General features: G+C 42.4%; 2 protein-coding genes across 7 annotated transcripts in view; both read left to right on the forward strand.

The window, feature by feature from the left end:
* Positions 1-23: 23 nt before the first annotated feature.
* acadl (acyl-CoA dehydrogenase long chain) lies at positions 24-4,402 on the forward strand. The gene is made up of 10 exons (XM_061830845.1): positions 24-424; positions 1,275-1,592; positions 1,658-1,822; positions 2,046-2,112; positions 2,455-2,619; positions 2,687-2,788; positions 2,858-2,971; positions 3,036-3,163; positions 3,235-3,321; positions 3,683-4,402. Exons 1-10 carry the CDS (start codon positions 336-338, stop codon positions 3,774-3,776), a joined length of 1,329 nt encoding a protein of 442 aa, XP_061686829.1. The 5' UTR covers positions 24-335; the 3' UTR covers positions 3,777-4,402.
* Positions 4,403-6,120: 1,718 nt separating this feature from the next.
* Positions 6,121-21,101, forward strand: part of LOC133506655 (microtubule-associated protein tau-like) — a 42,511-nt gene continuing 27,530 nt past the window's right edge. For 5 of the 6 annotated variants that reach the window (XM_061831090.1, XM_061831064.1, XM_061831125.1 and 2 more), the window contains exon 1: positions 6,121-6,241. The gene's annotated coding sequence lies outside the window, so the exon portion shown is untranslated. The remainder of the gene's footprint in view (positions 6,242-21,101) is intronic. The other variant, XM_061831099.1, reaches the window with a different exon arrangement.

Below are 21,101 nucleotides of genomic sequence, written 5' to 3' on the forward strand. Positions count from 1 at the left end.
CAGAGTTTGATTCCGAACCCAGTTCGGCTTTTCATTAGAAGAAGAAAGTGGCGTCTCAGACAAAATACCGAAGTACTACTCTAGTGTTCTTTTAGGGTCGTTGAACTCCCGCAATGAAAATATTAGAACTACATTATGTATTAATTTGTGTTACAATTGAGTGGATTTTTTTTTTTAAAAAGCAGAACAGACATGGTTTGTTTTATCTTAGCTAAAACCTGGGTGGTTTTCATAACGTAACAGAGTGATAGTGTGTACTGTACCTTACTCTCACATGCGATCATAGTTTTCTTGAGTTGTTTGAAACATTGTGCTGTCCTTCGGCTTATTCTACGATGTTTGCCAGAAATTTTGTCAAACTATGTCGTTGTGACTTCAAAAACATCTCTTGTTCTGGACAGATCGTGCCTTCAGCTGCAGCAAGGTAAATGAGTAATTATTTAAATGTCGAAATACACTTAAAATATTATACAGTACATGAGAAATGTCTCACTATATTAAGCGAAAACCAGTAAACGAATCCACAACATACATTTTTGTTAACCAATGCTGTTTAATAATCTATTGTGTATTTTCTTTGAAATCGGTCACAGCGACCTTTAACACAGAATTTTATGGCGGCTATGGTTTTAGCATTGTTTTCATATAACTGAAAGTCATTTTCTTTTACAGAGTTAAGACCTTAAATGTCTTTTGCGGCAAATACATACAATATTTATATTGTATTTAAAAGTATTGTTTATTTTTTAAAGTACAGTACTATTTCCCCCTGTATAAAGTTTGCATATTCGCCTAGTACTTGTGTGAAAAGACGTGTGTTAGGTTAATTGAAGACGAAGTTCTCCATAGATGTGAACGTGTTCTTTACTTGAAATATCGCATTAGCTTTGAATGCCACATCCAGTGCCCGAATGGGGGAATTATAACAGCGTTACTCAAGGGGGTTGTGTTTAGTGTGGGGGCTTTTTGTATACAAAAAACACTGCTCTTCCCCTGCAAATATAATCTATATCATAAGGTGTGACCAGTCCATGGAGATGTAAGAAAGTGATTGTTTTGCTGGAACACTTTGTTGTCCACATACGGTATTGTCCCAGCAGAATCGTAGATATGTGGAGGGTGCCTGTTAGTGTGCAATGGCCATGGCCAATTCTCTTTTAAATATTATCATATTTCAAAGAACATTATTCATTTGACAGTTTTTGTATCAGTGTCTTGATGAAAACGAGGAAATAATTCATCTCGTACTTCAAAATATTGGTTTATGGATGCAGATTGCAGCACAATGATGCACAGAAACTCGGTCATTCCGCCCCCTCCTCTCGTCCCGAGACGTCCAAGGCAAAGACCCTGATGGACATTGGGACTCGCCGAATCTTCAATGAGGACCATGACCTCTTCAGGCAGAGTGTGCGGCGCTTCTTCCAGGAGGAGGTAGTGCCACATCACACGGAATGGGAGAAGGCAGGCCAGGTGAGCAGAGAAGTGTGGGAACAAGCTGGTGAGCAAGGCCTGCTGGGAGTTATGACACCAGAGGATTGCGGCGGCATTGGGGGCGATCTGTTCTCATCAGCAATCACATGGGAGGAACAGTAAGAGGACAACAATGAGATCTGAAGAAAATCCAATTTTTCTGATGTGCTTTTTCTATGTACAGAATGTACTCAAACTGTTCAGGACCAGGTTTTGCGCTTCACTCTGACATTGTCATGCCCTACATAATCAACTACGGCACCAAGGCACAGATTGAACACTTCATTCCTAAAATGACTGCTGGAAAATGCATCTGTGCCGTTGCCATGACTGAGCCAGGAGCAGGCAGGTCAGGACTGTTCGTGTAAACCAGTGGTTCTCAAATTTTTCACTTTTTACAGCAAGCGGTAACTCAAAAAATACTTTGTTTTCTAAGTACTGTACCACCATATTGACCAAACAAACACACAATGAAGACAAACAGTTCTAAAAATATTACATTAAAATACATTGTACACAACTAGTGGTTACATGTATGGTGCTGTTTTGATGTGATGTCATGAACTCTACAGTGACATTCAAGGTGTGCGGACATACGCCAAGCGTGATGGCAGCGATTGGATCCTGAATGGCAACAAGGTAAGAATGCTGCCATAAAAGCCAAAATTTTGGAAATTTGCATTTTGCAAGGAGGCGGTGTGGCTCGTAAAATCAGCCTTGTGCAGTGTAAATTTCTCTCTCTCTCATCATCCACTAATTTTAAATGGCCCATTTTTCCCATTACGCTCTACACTTACAGTGCATTGTCAACATGAAATGATTATTCCTGTCAATCATTCAATGGACAACAACATTTCCGGAAAGTTTCGTTTCTACTGAAAGATCAGCTGTGAAATTTTTGAAAATAGTGTTACCATTTTGTGATGTCATAAATCAACCTCCGTGGAAGATATCCATTTTCTAGCCCTCTAACCTCTGCAGGTGTTCATCAGCAACGGCTGGATGGCCGACCTGGTGGTGGTGGTGGCCGTGACCGACCGTGAGGCTAAGACAGCAGCCCATGGTATCAGTCTCTTCCTGGTGGAGGATGGCATGAGAGGCTTCCACAAAGGACGCAAGCTGGAAAAGATTGGGCTTAAGGCACAGGTACATAATATTGCACATTCAATGAAGATTGTTTTCCTCCCCGCCTGTGTAATATCTTCTTCCGAAGGACACAGCTGAACTTTTCTTTGAGGATGTTCGTCTCCCAGCGGATTCGCTGTTGGGCGAGCTTAACAAAGGTTTCTACTACTTGATGAATGAGCTGCCGCAGGCAAGAGTCCACTCGGGTCTACACGCTCTTTGTACATGTTTGGCTTCAGCTAACGTGATGTCTGTTTAGGAGCGTCTGGTGATCGCCGACATGGCCATCTCGAGCTGCGAGTTCATGTTTGAGGAAACCAGGAGCTACGTGTTGCAGAGGAAAGCATTCGGAAAGACAATCGCTCACCTGCAGGTGTGTACAGTGTCATTTAGCGATTTTGTGGTGCTCTGTAGGCTTCAGTGACTTTGTGGAACAGACCGTGCAGCACAAACTGGCAGAGCTAAAGACGGAAATTTGCGTGGGCCGTGCGTTCATTGACAGTTGCCTGCAGCTCCATAGCGAGAAACGCCTTGACCCCTCCACTGCTTCCATGGCCAAGTACTGGTGAGCGTTTATGGCTCCTTTGTGTTTTGTGACCTGACACTGTTGTGTCCTCTAACGTTGTCATTCTCCAGGGCATCTGACCTGCAGAACAAGGTAGCCACGCAATGCCTACAACTCCACGGTGGCTGGGGCTACATGTGGGAGTACCCCATTGCTAAGTAAGTACAGTGGTACCGCTACTTACAAAATTAATTTGTTCCGGAAGTCGTTTAGCAAGCGAAACCAAAACAGGCTATCGTAGAACACTGACAATCTTAAAAGCTATGTTTACCTGAGGGTCACATAGATAATATGCCCACAAATCAGACCTTGACATGGAGCAGAAAGTGGAGCAAACTATTTTTGTTTCTGAAATGGAAATATCTTTGGTGCAACCACCCCACTTTTCTACACCATATACATCTACAATTGCAGGTCATGCGAAATGTTATTTACGTACCAAGTCCCTTAAAATGGTCAGTGGGACTTTGGACAGCCCTAACATGAGAAGATTTTAAAATCGTATCATTGTCGTTACAGGGCCTTTGTGGACTCTCGTATTCAGCCAATCTATGGAGGAACAAATGAAATCATGAAAGAGCTCATTGCGCGGAGCATCGTCAGCCAGAAATGAGATACCCTCTCAATCTGATAAGGTGGCATTTTTATTTTATGCCGAAACATAAAATAATAGAATACTGTGAACTGATACAGAATCCTCAGAGAGCAGAACAGGTCACATTGTTTTTTTTTCCTCATCTTGGCAATGTAATCTCATTAAGACAATTTGTTGGACTTGTACTTCTGACTAACTTCAGATTTCTATACCTTACAATTGTTTGTCTTTTCATGATGGATTTGACAAAAAAAGCAGGTAATGCCATTTTAATATTGAATATTTATAGATTAATATTGAATTCATGTCTCCATTGACAGCTGTTGAATTCAATTATCCATGTTAACATGGAGAACAGGGAGTGAATTGGTTAATCACGACCACTGACAATTAAACAAATAAAATCTACATTTTAATTCAAGGCTGGAACTGAATGAGTTTTTAATAAAATATCCAAGCTCTGAAATGTAATTTTTCTGTCATTTATTTTAATCTTGACTACAGTTAATTACTAATACAGTACTATAAGTAGTAAGAAAAAAGATTAATAGAAAGAAACGGAGATTTTAAAATGCATTTATAATTGATAACTCCTAGCCCTCTTAACTTTAGGGGACTTGATTTACTGTATGTGGTGGTGAGATAGTCATACCAAAATGTAAAAACATTAAAAATGCTTATCTACTCTCATCTTACCTTGTCATAACTTCTGTTTACTGTCTCTTGTTGAGGCTGGTCCATCATTTGGAATCTGCTTTGCTCAAAAGCCAAAGAAAATAGCCAAACACACGTGGAAAGTTAAATCTTTGCATGCTGACGTGATGTGTTCCTCACAAACACTAAAGACAACAGGACTTCGTAGAGTAAGCCAACCTACTCATACCTTTAAAGAAGACACTTGAGGAGAGAATGGGATCAATAACCCGACTGACCTCCAGAGATCCTTTGTGCAGACTCAGGAAAAGTCCAAATAAATAGTCACCCCATTTGAATAGGTAAAGGATTTGTTCTACGGAAGGTGGCAAATGTGAGTGGGATGATACGTACATATTTACGCAGAGTAATTTCGGAAAACCTACAAAAATACAAACTGGATGTTGAAGCCTACAAAACATTCGAAATGAAAATGCAAACCAATCCATTGATTTTTCGACTATTATCCTCATTAGGGGCACTGTGGGTCAGCTGGTAAAGCGTTGGCCTCACAGTTCTGAGGACCCGGGTTCAACCCTGGCCCAGCCTGGGTGGGTTTTCTCCGGGCACTCCGGTTTCCTCCCACATTCCCAAAATGTGCAACATTAATTGAACACTCTAAGTTGCCCCTAGGTGGGATTATGATTGTGAGTGCGACTGTTTGTCTCTATGTGCCCTTCGATTGGCTGGCGACCAGTTTAGGGTGTACCCCGCCTCCTGCCCGTTGACAGCCGGGATAGGCTCCAGTACTCCCCGCGACTCTTGTGAGAATAAGCGGCAAAGAAAATGGAGGGATGGTTATCCTCTTTAGGGTCGTGGGTGTGCTAGAGCCTATCCCAGCGGGCTTTGGGTGAGAGCTAGACTATACCCTGGACTAGGTCCCAGACAACCGTAGGGTAATTGCACATGAACAATGTAGCCTTCAGTTAACCTAATATGCATTTATTTGGAATATGGGAGGAGGTTAAAGAAGAAAACCTGCAGATAAGAAATGTGAGGCGTATGTATACACACACACACACACTGTACCGCCTTAAACAAACACAGTACTCCGAAGCACAATTGAATTCTGTGAATACTTTCCTCCAAGCTCCTTTCTTTTGAGCCGAGAAGAATTTTTAAGCCCAAATTTCCGAACTGTGAGTTAAACCATGGCAACCACGAATCACCGTGCTGCAAGAAAACGTCAGGGAACTCCGCAATCATGTCCCGGCAGGGTTGCAATATAAAAATCTGTCGCTAGGCGGCAGCAGAGGTGTGGGCAAGCGCCCAAAGACCCACCCTTGATTTGGAAAGGAACATTGCTGCAGCGGTGCAGCCCCTTTATGTAAGGGAATATGGTGCTTGCCACCTGTGTCTTCACAACTGATGGGAGTTTTGCCAATAATGAATCCAAAACATTGTCATCTCAGCTCTTTTGCAGTCCCGTGTGGTTGCGCCGGCCTGCTCCCTTTGCCCCCACCCCTCTCTCCCCCCTTCCCGCAGCAACAGCCACACCCTGATGCTTCAGCACCACTTGGCACCTGCCAAATTGCGTCTGCCACGGGCGCTTTTCGCTTTCGTTGCATGGTCACAAGCTCCCTTTGTGCACATTTGAAAAGCCCACATTCAATCACCAGTTTTGCCCCCCACCGGCGTGCCTTGAGTGCGATCGCCTTGCCCCAATACCGCTGCACTTACGGTAGCTGGTTTTGCGGTGGGAGGGGTCACTCCTTGGCCGAACAACAGCGCTCATTGTCAGCTGCAGCTCTCGCTCCCCTAGATTCTCCTCACTGCTGCCAAACCTGCAGGTAAGAAACCTAACCTTTTTTATTATTATTCATTGCACCTTTTAGTAGAAGATAGTTGCGGCTTTTCTGTTTCAGCTGTAGAATTTGGTCAAAGTTTCGCGTATTGTCATGAGTCGAAGAAAAAGAAGAAATAAGAATGCTGGTGGCGTCGCTATCCACTAATCCAGTGTTCGACATGTGCAAAAATATGTCGTGGAGGAGGGAGGTGTGGAAATCGCCACAATACTCGCGTTATAATTAAGGCTGGCATTGATTTGGCTGCTTAGTTGCCGTTGATTTCCTCCTGGATGGCTGTCTCGCATGCTGCGTGCTGGTGCGCTTTTTGCGCAGTCGCGACAGCCTGCTGCCGGCCGGCGCCTTTTGTTCTGGTCCACGCCTGCGAGGTGCTGAAACCTCCGGGTCTCCCGGACATCCACTGCGGTAGAAGCGGGGCTGTGGTCTCAAAATGTGAATGTGCACATTCTTTCAACTCGGTTTTCAGTTTGTCTCTTTATGGTTCTGGATCTACCTGCATATTGATCCAACCTAACCGGTGTGTGGCATCAATTGTCTTTGCTGCAATTAGTACCTTCCTCACGTAAAAAAATTTCCATTATTTTAACGAGCAAAGTCCGGTTTTTGGTGATTTGTTTTTTTCACTTGCAATATAATGAATTGTAAATGCCCTCTGATAGTATCTTTCCTCAGTAATATTTCCCAGTTTCCTGAGAAGCAGGTTTAAATAAAAAAAAAAAAATGACTTTTACGAGACGACATAAGAGCTGACCTCCAGGCTCCATGTTGATTTTCCTAGATATGCGTACATTCCCATGCAGAGGATGTTGGACTTGTAGTGCAGCTGGCTTACAAATAATTCTTGCATGGTTCATGTCAGGGTCAGCTTTGCAACTGAGAACAGATGACACCAAACAGGGCATGTCATCGGATGTATTGTGGAGCATTCATTCATCAAGGAAAAGGCCAGAAGCAATAACCCCTCCCAATATTTCATCCATTTAAAGATGAAGCCTTGTGAGGATAAGTGGCTTGGAAAATGGATGGCCGGTTGGGGCTTTTCTGTGTGGAGCCATTGAGGTTGTCAGGTTTCACCTACTGCTTCCACAAGGACATGCCCCTTTTAGGACCAGATTGAGTCTAATCGCTGGCGAGGTAATGAGAATGACCTCAATCACTAGACGATGCCTTTTTTTTTTTGCCTCAATAACATTAAAACGAGCTAAAAATATTTACAATGTATATATATTTAAGCAAGCAGCACGGTGGATCAACTGGAAAGCGCTGGCTTCACAGTTCTGAGGTCCCAGTTTTAATCCCGGTCCTGCGTACATGGAGTTTGCATGTTCTCCTGTGCCTGCGTGGTTTTTCTCCAGGCATGCCGGTTTCCTCCCTTATCCCAAAAACATGCAACATTAATTGGACACTCCAAACTGTCCCAAGGTGCGATTGTGAGTGCGGGTGTTTGTCTCGATGTGCCCTGCGATTGCCTGGCAACCAGTTCAGGGTGTACACCGCCTCCTGCGCCTTGACAGCTGGGATAGGCTCCAGCACTCCCATGACCCTTGTGGGGATAAGCGGCTAAGAAAATGGATGGATGGATGGATGGATGGATATATTTAAGCATGTGTTTGTTTGTTGTTGTTGTTGTTGGTTTTTTTTCGACCCCCAAGTGACCAAATTCATGAGCCTTGTGATGTTTCCCAACGTCCTTCTTTGGAAACCTCTGTCTTCTGACACTGTACTTCCAATGTCTTGGGAGCTGAGTGTCGTTTGGACTGTTTTCAGGTATCTTTTATGGATTGACGGCTTAATTTGATTCTGCTGGTTTGCGGAGGAGAGACTCATAAATTCGCTATATATTTAGCGGTTTTTCGCAGGTGTTTTACGATTCTGCTTCCTCATTGTGGAGTGTTAGAGGGCTGAGGATGGTCATCGCTGGTGGACCCTGCCATGGTTTTTGCTCTCCAGGCGTCCAATGGCAGCGGGTAGGGCAAGGCCCTAATCCAATTCACATACGTCACGAGAATGCAACCTACTGACCTGCATATGGTGCTCTTGGTTGTTCAACTTGGAGCTCTCTTCCACATTTCACGAACCAATTTCTTTTTTTAAAATGTAAAAGGAAATGCTACCAATAGTGTTTACCGTTTATTATTTCTTTCTTAGTTGACGAATGTCCTCCAAAGGTCCCTCCAATCGATCGCATCAGATTCCACCTTCCCATGTACAGTACCGATGTGTTTCAAACAGCTGTGAGAATGGTCAGTTCGGCTTAAACGTGTTGAATGTCATTGTTCTCAGAATCTTCATCATGAATCTATTTCCTTTAGCAATCTTCTTTCCCTTCTTCGTGGACCCTGACACCCGTGAAACAGCACGTCACGGGGCGGCTCGCGGGCAGCCAACTCAAACGAGCCCTGACAGCCAGTGTCACATTCCATTCCTTACGGACGATGACTCTCAACAGAGAGGACACTCATCCGGGACATTCTCCCTCGGATATTGGCATCTAATAATCTACACTGGGGAGATTCTGGAAGAGCAATTAGGAGTTGTTTTCACCCGGACTGACCAGAAAATCCATGTATTACTTTCCTTTGGAAAACTCTCAGAATGTGGAGCTTTGCACTTTTAAAAGTACAAAGGGTGTTCTCACTGAGCACTTTTGTGATGGTATTTGTGTGCTGTCATCAAGCTGATGGCATGATCTAGTTCACCTTAAATTTTTGTTCTCAGGGGTTTCACACTCTCAATTGCTACAGAAGAACGCTGGCAACTGTGCCGTTGACGTATTCTTGGTTATGTTATGGCTTCCGCTGATTCTCTATATGCTCAGCTGTGTGACCTTGGCTCTGCAATGCAGCTCGTGTTTGCAGAACCTTTTGTCCATCCTTGTTCACAAGCTATTGAAGGTGCTTTGTAAACATGAGAATTTCTCTCTTAATTTTTTGCTTCAAGCAGGTGACATAAAACATACACCACACAAATTAGCAATCCTCTAAACATCTACCCAATGTGTCTATCAGAATAATAATCCCTATTTCAGCCTAATCATTTCCATTGCTTGAGTCTTCCATTCTTTCTGACACATACGGTATCAGGAGCAATGTTACAGAGTCACCTCCGGGAAGACATCAGCCTCTTGCCAAGCAGACCAAAGACCCCAGCTAGCCTTGTGTTTAGTGTCCCTGCGACACAACACTGGGCCATTATGACTTCCAGATGTGGTGGCTAAACCGCACAATTGTTGCTCCTTGTCCTCTCACTTATAGCACAGGCTCGTCTGCTTGGAGAAATGAATGAGGTCTATTGTTGAATCGACTCCGTATCTGGTTCATCAAAGCGTTTGTGTTTTTACATCTCAGTGAGAGTGTGTTTTCCACTCCATCCATTAGGGATATACATTGGAATGTAATACTATTGAGGCGTCTCTCAAGGGTGTTGGAGAAAATGGACTCTCAGGGCCTGAGACTTTTTAAACATCTCACAGACTTAGAGGGTGTGTTTCTGTACATGTGCCGATGCTCGGATGGATCCAAGCTAGAGGGGGAAACCCCCAGATTTATACAAACCTCTCAGTAGTTCTGTCAAGCCAGTGTGACACAAAGGGCCAGATGGACTGAATGCATTGATGGTGCAGTATGAGCACAGCAGCTGCGTGTATAGAGTACCTCAAAGTACCAGAACCCACCCGACCCTGCAGGAACAGTTTAACTGTGTTTAATGATGGCCTTAACTTTCAACTGACATTTCCAAGAGAAACTCAGTTTGGATGTTGCTTTGTGAGGAAGCGTTAAAGATGTCTTGAGAGCCAGACGTTTTTAAATGTGCACTTAATAATGAAAAAGGCATCTTGGTGCCGTTGTCAAAATTTTCATTTGGGAATTTTCCTAGCACGCCGCGTATCCCCCAACTGTCTGTGTTGTTTACCACTGCTCTGTGAGTGCATGGAGGGCCTCCCTCTCCAAGGCAACCCTTGCTATGGAAACCAGTCCTTCAAAGGAATGACCCTCGTCGAGCACCAATATTTCTCAAGCCTGTGTGCTCCTCATCTGCTCGCTACACATCAGCAGCAAACCCAAGAAAACCTTTTCCCACATTCTTTGTGGTTGGGAATCCCCCAAGTGGGATCACACCTTTGACCTGAACACAGCATAGTAATTGGCGTTACTATGGCGATAATTGCTTGTCCTCAAGCCACAAGCGTGCCCTGTGTTTCATGTCTTGGTTATTTATTTATTTATTTGTTTGTTTGTTTATTTATTTATTTATTATTTATTTATTTTTACCTGTCAGACAGATCTGACTGGACTGTGGGGGTTTGGGATTTTGTGTATGTACGGTGGGACTTGTGACTGTCTCTGCTTGCCTCATTAAATCTCCTCATAAATCTTGAGACTAAAGGCAGTCACTGGCATTGTTTTGCAGCTTTGACAGATGTGAACAACATCCAAGGAAGGAAAGTGTTGCTCTCCCTCACTCAGTGAAGAACTAAAAAGTAAATGCTAAAGTCCCGAATCCAAAACCCTACAATGAATCATTGACTCCCCCCCCCCCCCCCCCCGGAGATCTTTATCATACTTCCTTTGAGTGAATTAGTCATCCCGAAGACGTACTTGTAATCCATGTCCTGTGTCACAACATAAAATAATATAGTATGCTGTATAGTCGGTGACTGATGGACTGTTTTTAGGAAACGAAGGCATAACAGTCATGCACTTCAAAGTAGGAGCAGTGGCCTGATGTTATCTATTTGTCATGTTACGTCTACGAGCCTGATAGTTATCACCTTCGACTGTATGCCGGGTCGTTTGTGTCTCACGTACACAACAGAGTGCACGCCTTTTGCAAAGTCAAATCCACCAGCTTTTCACGCTTTTTTTCTGCGGCACACCATGAGATGCCAATTATTGATTTCTGTCCCTCCCGAGTGTCCTTGGGTAGAGGCAGGAGGAGAGGGACCCCATGCCGGCTTTGCATGCTAATCCCCTGCCATCTGTTTTCCACCCCAGGGGAAGGCTAGATGACGCCTCAGTGTCCCTTAAGGGCCTGGCAGCCTGAGGGTTACCTTTGCGCAAATGCAAACTGCCTCCCCCCCACCCTCTGGATTTCTTCCTTCTTGGGTCACCCATTAAAGAAGTAAACTCTCCATCACAGTGCAATCGTTTGGCACCATACAAACCCTTTTCTGCCTGAGTGGTGATCAATAGAAGTAGACATGATTTACGCACAAGCTCCCAAAAGTACCTGCCCCCGCTTGTATCGAGTAGCAATACTTCTACTTTGTATGGGATTTGAAGTTCGTCAATGACACAATAGGAGTGATTTGGACTATGCTGAAAATTCCTTCTTGTAAATCTATCCTGCCTTTAGTCTGAATTTGCAATCCGATGTGCTGCAACACAAGTCGCTGAAGCCATAGATTTTTTTTACATTTTTTTTCAAGTTTAAAAGTCACTTTGCATTTCTTTAAAACGGTGATTCTCAAAGTGTGGTACGAGTACCATACTTGATGTATGAAAGAATTAATGCTCAAGTATAGTTCAGTAGTATTTATCTTTCCAGGACAACTTCTTAATACATTCGCATCTTCACATGAAGAATTGCATTTTATATGCAGTTTTTTGTTACATTAAAAATTATTTGGGTGTAATGGTTTTTCATTGAATCATTATTAGTTTATTTTTCCATTGTGAAAGCACATCGTTCAAGTTAAAACTGAATAATGACTGTGGCTTACAATGACATTAAATATACATTTTAAAAGAAACTTTTTTTCATTTTAGATAAACTGACTGACTACTGTCTGTATTTGTTGGCCATTACTGTGGTACTTGGAGAGCTTTTTTCGGTCTTGCTACTGCTCGCTGTATGAGAACTACTACCTTAAAACATTCCGTTTGAGGTTGAGATCTACAGGGTTGTGAGGTTATACATATTGTATGTATGAATAGTATCAGTGAAAATATTTAACAACTTCTAATAGCTTGAACAAAATCAAAGCACACCATAGAAAAACTCTGTTTAATGAAGAATGAGCTCACTCCAGAGCACTGTCCAAAGTGCAGAAAGTCATGGTCACCATGAAAAAGCTCAACTCATTAAAGCTAGCAGTCACTCTGTGGCGTAAGATGAATATCTTGATCCATGACTCTCCTCTCTTAATGGAAACTGGCGAGAGATTCCCAGGAAACAACCCTGACATCTTTCATCCGCCTCCACGGGCTTGTCATGCAGCTTCAGCTCTCTACTGCAGTTTCACTTAGGCTAATTGCACTAATTGTAGGTCCGTTTTGTGCCTGTAGATGAGGTACAATGCGTATTTTCTGTTGATGCCACTAAAGAGCTCCATCCTGGGAATATAAACTCTCCCTCCAGGCGAAAATTTTTTATGAATGTAGGATATTGAGTATGTGCAATAAAAGATGTGTACAGATGACTACCATCACTGTGCTCCACTGATCACTGACAGAAAACCAAGGCTTAGCCTTTACAACATGTGCTGTCTCATCTACAGGCACTTAACAAGGTCAAGTTATGGCTTACACTTCATAAACATGACTGATGTTGGCTCTGGTTGCGAATATTTATGTCCACCCCATAATGAAAGACAACATAAAAATCGCAGTGTTATTTTAAGGAACCGAAATTGCCAAGCCTCAGATTTGAAACATTGTCACATGAATAGATAAATAATATGAAATATTTTTTATGCTATGTTAATAGCCCAAACAACTTGAAATGAGCTCTCATAACATGATGAGGTTTCAGGCAATATGCATGCTCGAAATTGGTAAAATAAAGAAAATAAGTATTTGAACACCCTGCTATATTGCAATTTCTCCCACTTAGAAATCATGGGGGTGTCTGGAATTTTCATCGTAAATGCATGTCCACTGTGAGATAGATAATCTAAAAAGAAAAATCCTGAAATCACAATGTATGATTTTTTTAACGATTTGTGTGATTCAATTGCAGATAAGTATTTGAACACCTGAGAAAACCAATGTTAATATTTGGTACAGTTGCTTTTATTTGCAATTACAGAGGTCAAACGCTTCCTGTACTTGTTCACCAGGTTTGCACACATGGGATTTTGGCCCTCTCCTCCACACAGATCTTCTCTAGATCAGACAGGTTTCTAGGTTGTCGCTGAGAAACACGGAGTTTCAGCTGCATTTGCTTTTATTTTGAACACCCATTTGCACTTGCATAACATCTTGGTGGCCACCTGTCGTCATGACTGTAGGCCCCAGCATTTAAAAGTCAAGTGTCATCCCTATAAACATTCTAAAATAGTGAAATGAAAAGTACATATAACATTATTTACTTCAATGTCTACACGAAAAAATAATTATGAGCGGAGAGCACGTCATCCATGTGCAATGTTGCGGAAGTCTCATTTGACATCTAAGTGGTCGCCATATTGGCTGCATTTACTCTCTGCGGCGTCACCACGGACGTTCGCCATTGAAAACACGCTGTGGCCCCTACTGTGGGACACGCCCCTTCAGACACGGAAGCTCTTTTCGAAGAAAAGAACATTTCACAATCAGTCAAGTGTCCGGAGCAATATTATCCTATCGTTTCGAGCAATATTTACATTAATATGCGGATCATTTCTTACTAACAACAGACTCCCCGACAGTATGACAGTATGTAGCGTACTCAGCCGCGAGCGATTACAACGCCACGGGCCGGGTGCGACGAGCTGATCCCGGGTTCGGCCGGGGTGGCACCGAGGTGGCTCACCGAGGCGCCGAGCCGGGCCGCTTTACAGCATTGTCGTCGCTCGCAGCTGAGTGCGCCATAAACAATTGTTTATCGCTGCCGCCATCAGCGGTGTTGTTCATCGCCGACAACGGTGGCGGCTATGAATAACCCTGCCTACAATGGTGTACTCAGCCGCGTGCGATTACAACACCGAAAAGCGCCCCAGCTCGGCACCGTGATAAGCCAACTCGGCAGCGAAGATGAGCCACCCCAGCCAAAGCCGTGACTGTCTGCTGCGTCGTGCCTCGCAGACGAGCCGTCACGGCAGCCTTCGCGGGCGAGCCCGACTCGGAAGCCGTCCGACACACACATTGTCACATTTAGCACCCCTGTCATACGTACGCGGATCTTTTGTTACATTATGAGAGGCGGATTACGTGGTCCTCCCCAAACTATTATTTTTTTAGTAGCTGTATACTCCCCTACCTGTCATTTGGAACCCACTAAGCTCTTGTCCTTTGCACCTGTGCAAACGAGCTACCTTCCCGGAGGTAAAACTAATAGAAACTAACAAGTCCACTTGAGGGCGGTCCTGCCATGTACTTCCTGCTTCTTCTCAAAAACAAATCCCTCGAGAGGATTTTCATGGCGGGAGTTACAAAAATCATGTTTTGTAGTGAAAATTTGCATGGGTCCATGTAGGCTGCTGTTTTTTCATTAATAACATACCAAAAATCTTGCATTTCCTGACAGTGGCCCTTTAAGCGTTGGTGCTTAGATCTCCCCGCTTCCTCCTGTGTGGGTGCTAATTCAGAGCAGATGCCACCATGACATGCTGGTTTATCCACAACCTACTCCTTGCTGGTCAAGCACCATGAGTTTTGATTTTTTTTCGAAAGACTGTTGACTTGGAATTTATTTAATCACATGCTAGTCCAGAAAGAGAACCAAGATTTGTGACCAATGGTGGCAGAGAGACAGAGTTTCCTGGGAGTCATGAAATGTTTTTTTTGTTTTTGTTTTCTTTTCCCCCACATCTTCCAATAGTACCTGTGTGTGTTGAGCAAGTGGGGGGAGATGGGGGGTGCAAGGCAGCCTTGCATAGTACTTTATGTGTTTATATGTATACTGGTTGTCTATCTGGATATTCAAGTCTCAATTCCAATGAACTTGGGGTGTTGGGTAAAACGTGAATCAAAACAGAATGGCCTGCCTCAGAGTTTTGGGAAAATGTTGCAAGCATCCAATTTGAAATGAATGAACATTTGCCCAAAAAATAAATAAAAATCACGATCAGTTTGTACATTAAATATGTTGTCTTTGTATTGTATTCAATAGGTTGAACATAATTTTCAAATCATTGTATTGTGTTTTTCTTTTACACGATATCCCAACTTCATTGGAATTGGGGTTTGTATTTGTGTGCTGTATGTACTTTGTGTACACACACACACACACACACACTACCAATTTATGACAAAAATTTACAAAATTTTGTAGAGTAATAATCCATGAAGAAACAACTAACCCATTTCACAATGACAATTTTCAAAACGGTCAGAATATTACATGATCATAATTAGCAAATTTATCTTACATTTTGTTACATTGTAAATCCTGTCTGGCCTTGCCATAGGTTTTCATATGTATGCTTTACTTAAAGGTCAAGTGTCATGAAATGGATGCTTTTTATTCATGATGTTATTAATGAAAAAACGGCAGCCAGTATGGACCCATCCGTTTTTTCACCACAAAACATGATTTTGACGTATATGGGTTTTTGTAACTCTCGCCATGGATATCCTCTCGAGGGATTTGTTTTCGAGAAGAAGCAGGAAGTGACGTACGGGGCAGGAGCACCCTCCAGCAGACTCGTTTGTTTCTATTAGTTTTACCTCCGGGAAGGTACCTCATTGTTACTTCGTGTTAGCCAAAATGCCGGTTTGTTGCATTGCTGGATATTGCTTGAACACTTGGGAGGATGGATTTACACTTCATAAATTTCCAAGAGACACGGTTTGTCGTGAAAAATGGATTGCACAGGTGCAAAGGACAAGAGCTTTGAGGGTCCCAAACGACAGGTAGGTGTGTATACAGCTACTAAAAAAAAATATCTTGGGGCGGACCACGTACCCCGCGTACAGAGGACAGGGGTGCTAAACGTGTTGATGTGAGCGTCAGAGGGCTGTTGTGTCGGCTCTCCGGCGAAGGCTGCCGCGTCGGGCTCGGGCTATGAAGAACACTGCTTGCAATGGCGCACTCAGCCGCGTTTGACCATAACGCCGTAAAGCGACCCGGCTCGGTGCCGTGATAAGCCACCTCGACGATGAAAATGAGCCACCCCGGCCAATAGGGCCGGCAGCCAGCTCTTGTCTTCCCAGCCTTGTGGACAAGGCCGAGCCAGCTGTTGGCCTTGTCGGCCAGGGCGGCTCATCTCCACTGCGGAAGTGGATCAGACGGGGAGGTGGTTTGGCCGTGATCGCATATCATCTAAATATGGCTCGAAACTAGGGTACTATTGCTATTGCTATTACTATTGCCCCGGTAACTTCACTCGGTTGTGAGACGTTCTCTTCTTCGAAAAGAGCTTCCATGTCAGAAGTGGTGTGTTCGTCTCCCACCGTAGGGGCCACAGCGTGTTTTCAATGGCGAATGTCCGGGGTGACGTCACGGACAGGAGATGCAGCCAATATGGCGACCACTTGGATATCGTAGTATGACACTTCTGCAACTTTCCGCATGGATGACGCGCTCTCCGCTCACATTTATTTTTTTTCGTATAGACATTGAAGTGAATAATGTTATATGTATTTTTCATTACAATATCTATTTTAGAATGTTTATAGGGATGACACTTCTACAGAATGACCGCTTTGAATATTTGTTTCATCTGTTGTAACAACCAACAGCACAACAAGTCTCGGGCATTGTGTATATTCTGCTCCGTTTCCCCACAATGTTGAGCAGCTCGGTTTGACCAGCAATGTGGCACTGTGAAAATGGTGACGTTACGTGCACGAGCTCTATATAATATAGAGTGCAAGTGGGGGGGAGGAAAAAAAGAGGCTCACCAGCTACACCATCCTCTCGATGACACTTCCGCAACTTTGCGCATGGATGACGCGCTCTCCGCTCACATTTATTTTTTCGTGTAGACATTGAAGTGAATAATGTTATATGTATTTTTCATTACAATATCTATTTTAGAATTTTTATAGGGATGACACTTGACCTTTAAGTTCGCAGCACAGAATTTTGTCAAAAGAACCCTCCTGTTCCGTGATCTTCAGTCCAGTTGTGTACATTACATTTTTTGTTTTGTACATTATATGCGCAGTCACTGTAATGGTCTCGTTACTTTACACTATTTGCATATGTATTGTTGACTAATACTGGCCACGCTTGTGCTTGAGTATCTTCACCATTAGCACAATTGTTAAATTATTGCTCTATTAGTCACTTCAAACTGCTCTAAATTGCTTGAGGACTGCATCATCTTCACAATAGTCATTGTATCAGCCTTACTTTATTACTGGTAAACTTTCATTGTTCAATGACTCTCTGTAGTATGTTTATGTCATACTAGAACAGCTCCGACTACCGGGGACAAATTGCTTGTGTTTAGGTTACTTGGCAAATAATGATGATTCTGATGAATAGCCTGCATGACCCAAAATGGGGTTTGGCTCTGCTGCCTTTCTGTTATTGCCACACGGATTCCAAGACAGCCGATAGTGTGGTTCAAGTCTGAGTCGGCATTACCATGTCTAAGTATAATGGCGATAACGCCACAGAAGACCGGACAAAAAAAAGTATTCAAGTGTGCTGGTTGACCTCCAAACTGTTCAGCATTTGAAAACCCTTTTCCTTATCGGAAACAAGTGTGCAAATGCATTTTTGAGTTACCTATTTTTTTAATGTCACATTGTAAATACCTTTTGGTGTTCATTGGACGCCGTTAATCTTATGGAATCGGATGTTCCTGCACTACCGAGCTGCAAAAGGTGAACACTTGCGATGTTAAAACATTTGCTACAGGGTTACATGACTGCTCCCACACAATTAAATTTCAAACTGATTCAAAACACTTAAAACACACTTTTTATATAGTATTTGTTAGCACCTCTCCCTCTCATGCTGTAGAGAAATAGGTGACTTTTATGCAACATCAAACAGTTCTCCAAATAAGAGACAATGCATGCTTGCTTTAAAGCGGTTTATTTGTCCCTCCCAGTTAAAGTTTCTGGTAAAACAAAAGAGAGTTAAACATTACACAGCATATTTAACCACAACAATTTTTAACCAAACATGTAGCACTAACCAAAGTCCGCTAGGTTAGTGATAACCTAAAATGTCAAATGCAATAGGAAGGCTCTTGGAAGTTAGCATCGACGTTACGATAATCTATAAACAAGAACTAGAACTATATAACTATAATTTAGAACTATATAAACTCTATAACCAAGAGATACTTCGATGCAAATTTAGCAGCAACACATATAGTATAAAGAGCATAAAACGCAGGCACAGACACACCCTTTCCAAAAAACTTGAATATTCACGGAAAAGTTTATTTATCTCCATAATTCCGTTCAAAAAGGGACACTTTCATAGATTAATGGTTCAGTGCCTGCAATTTCAACTGTTTATTTTTACATTATTTGGGCATCCAGCTCATAAAACCCTTGAAATCAGGAACTGGAAAAAAATTTGAATACTGTACTGTGAAGAAATCAGCGCAAATTTTTCAGGCTATAAAAGTTTTAATCTGAGTGTCACCCACTAATCATCTACTAAATTTAAAGTACCAGGTGTCATTAAATTGCTTCAGTTGGTTCAGTTGTCTCAGGTAGGGTCAATATTTTATTCCATAATAACATGATATTCGATTTTTTTATTTTTATTGTTTTGGAAAGGGTCTGTATTTTCTCCGCTCATATGTGAGTCTTCTTTTGTCTCTCCAATGTGATGCAGGGTAGTGTCAGACCTTACAAACAGGAGGTGACTTTCATGAGAAATGACTTCATGTGACTTGTCAGCCAGTCACCCAAAGCAGAGGCTTCACTGGTCATGACAGGAGTATTGTCACCTTCAGGGACTGTTCCTCCCTCCCTCTTCTCCTTCAGCATGTCACCAAAGATTCTCTAAAGTTTATTGAACCGTTGCATCATCAATAATAGTTAATAGTTTAGTGTTCAAACTATGTGAGAAGAAGTGCTCGTGTTTTGATTTTCAATCCAAGCATCATAAATGTGGCGCAGTCAGTTAAAGACTATGAATGTATTTCATTTCCTGCACTCTTAAAGAGCATTGAACAGGGCCTCTATGCATGTCTTCTAGCCTGTACCCATAGACCCCCACTTCTCATGCCCCTCATCTTCCCTCCCTGCCTCAGTCTAGCAGCCACCGCCACATTCGGCCATGACTGCAAATGAGCTTCAGGAGAGGGCAATTATTCATTCCTGAAATCATTGTCGCTTGTAAATGTTCCATGTCATGTAGAACCTCAAAACTTGCTGTTGATAAAACTGCTTCTGGAAATTCTTGGATGACTTTTACTTAAGGAGGCAACACATGTGGGCGACAAAGTGGGTGCTTTTACAATACTGTAGTGCCCATCCCCCGATACCGGTTGTGCAGCCATTTGTGTTTGCTTTGCCCTTTCCATCTCATATTTTTGTTTTCATCTTTTCCTTGCCCCACAGCCCTCAGATACCAAAAACAAGCTTGTAATACTGGTTGGTAATGTATTGATTAGGAGGTCGGAAAAAATGCCTCCAGCAATTATTTTACCACCATCATTTTTTTTTTTGTATCAATTACTCTTTGAACTGATTGAAACGATTTTGATATTTTGCTAGCGTGCATGCTGTTTTTTGTTCGAGTGACCTTTTGATCGTGGTGACTCACTCTCCATAGTCAAAAGGTATGGGACATGCCTATTAATAAATTGTCATTTTGGGGTTGGGCTACACCACTAAGTTATGTATAAAAATATTACATATACTGTGTAACTGTACAGATGTTTAGTGTGAGAACCTCTGTCCTCACAAATACTCTTCTAAATGAATTCACACAAAATGTCCAGACACACTCCAAAGCCTTTCAAGAAAACTGTGCACTGCTACTGTGCTTGACACCATTAATATTGTCATATAATTATACATATTTATACATTTCAATTGTTAGATTAAACGTTTTTCACCTGTGACTGCAGAATGTGACTACAGTATATGATTAGTATATTAACATTTCCTTTTTTAATGTGTATGATTTGTTAATTAGAATTAGTCATCGATTCAATCGTCTTTCGTCGCGGCACACACATTTCAGAACGGTGACAGTGACGTTTTGAGAGGTCGATGAAGGCGTGTGGGCTGTCGGTGGGTAGCAGCAGATTGCCGATGGGAGTGCCGGCGAGTCAAGCGTGGCTGTCACAGAGCGAAGCCTGCTCAAGGCAGAGATGTTGTTTTGGAATCAACAATGCTGCTTGTTCCCTTCAGTATCTTACTTGAATTGGACTGTTCAATGCATGCAATTGCAAAAGAAGCATAACCTGTCACTAGAAGTGGGAATAAGTCTTAACTCTTTTAAGTTTCAAACATGTCCCAAGTTACTGCGGGGGGAAAAAATCAAGCAAGTCAAGTTCAGTCCTTTCTAAATTTCAAGCATGTTGATTAAAGTCATTACTTGGGTTACACAAATCATAAAAGTCAAGTTATACAATCTTGTTAAGTCGCAACTTATTTGCACATTAGCCACTTTACGCGATTTTATTTATTTGTGATAGTTACCTGTTTGAACACACTCACGATCATGTAGTTAGTCCGTTAATAGTTAATAGTGCCAAGACCAGTTTCAATGTTGTCTGTTATTTTATTATGTTAAATGCCAACATAAGGCTAAGTTAATGTTTGATGAGCTATCAGTGAGCTAAACTGTTGAACATTATAGTAGTTGTCTCTTATTTTGGAATTGTAAACTTTGCATGTTAACAGTATTATTTTTATATACATACATAACATACATGGAAATAAAGCTAATTCTGTTTTAGTTTTTTTATTTCACATAATCCTTGTGCCTGCTACCCAACTTTACTTCCTCCACGAGGAGGCTTCTGCACTCTGCATCATACTCTATCGGTAGCTTG

The sequence above is a fragment of the Syngnathoides biaculeatus genome, chromosome 2 (assembly GCF_019802595.1).
Source record: "Syngnathoides biaculeatus isolate LvHL_M chromosome 2, ASM1980259v1, whole genome shotgun sequence".
Taxonomy (NCBI): Eukaryota; Metazoa; Chordata; class Actinopteri; order Syngnathiformes; family Syngnathidae; genus Syngnathoides; species Syngnathoides biaculeatus.

Bases quoted from the DNA above. Each gene is read 5' to 3' on its own strand.
- acadl (XM_061830845.1), top strand. From the start codon at position 336: ATGTTTGCCAGAAATTTTGTCAAACTATGTCGTTGTGACTTCAAAAAC. The intron at 1,823-2,045 runs GTCAGGACTGTT...TGAACTCTACAG, and splicing joins ACTGAGCCAGGAGCAGGCAG to TGACATTCAAGGTGTGCGGA. The intron at 2,972-3,035 runs GTGTGTACAGTG...TTTGTGGAACAG, and splicing joins AGACAATCGCTCACCTGCAG to ACCGTGCAGCACAAACTGGC.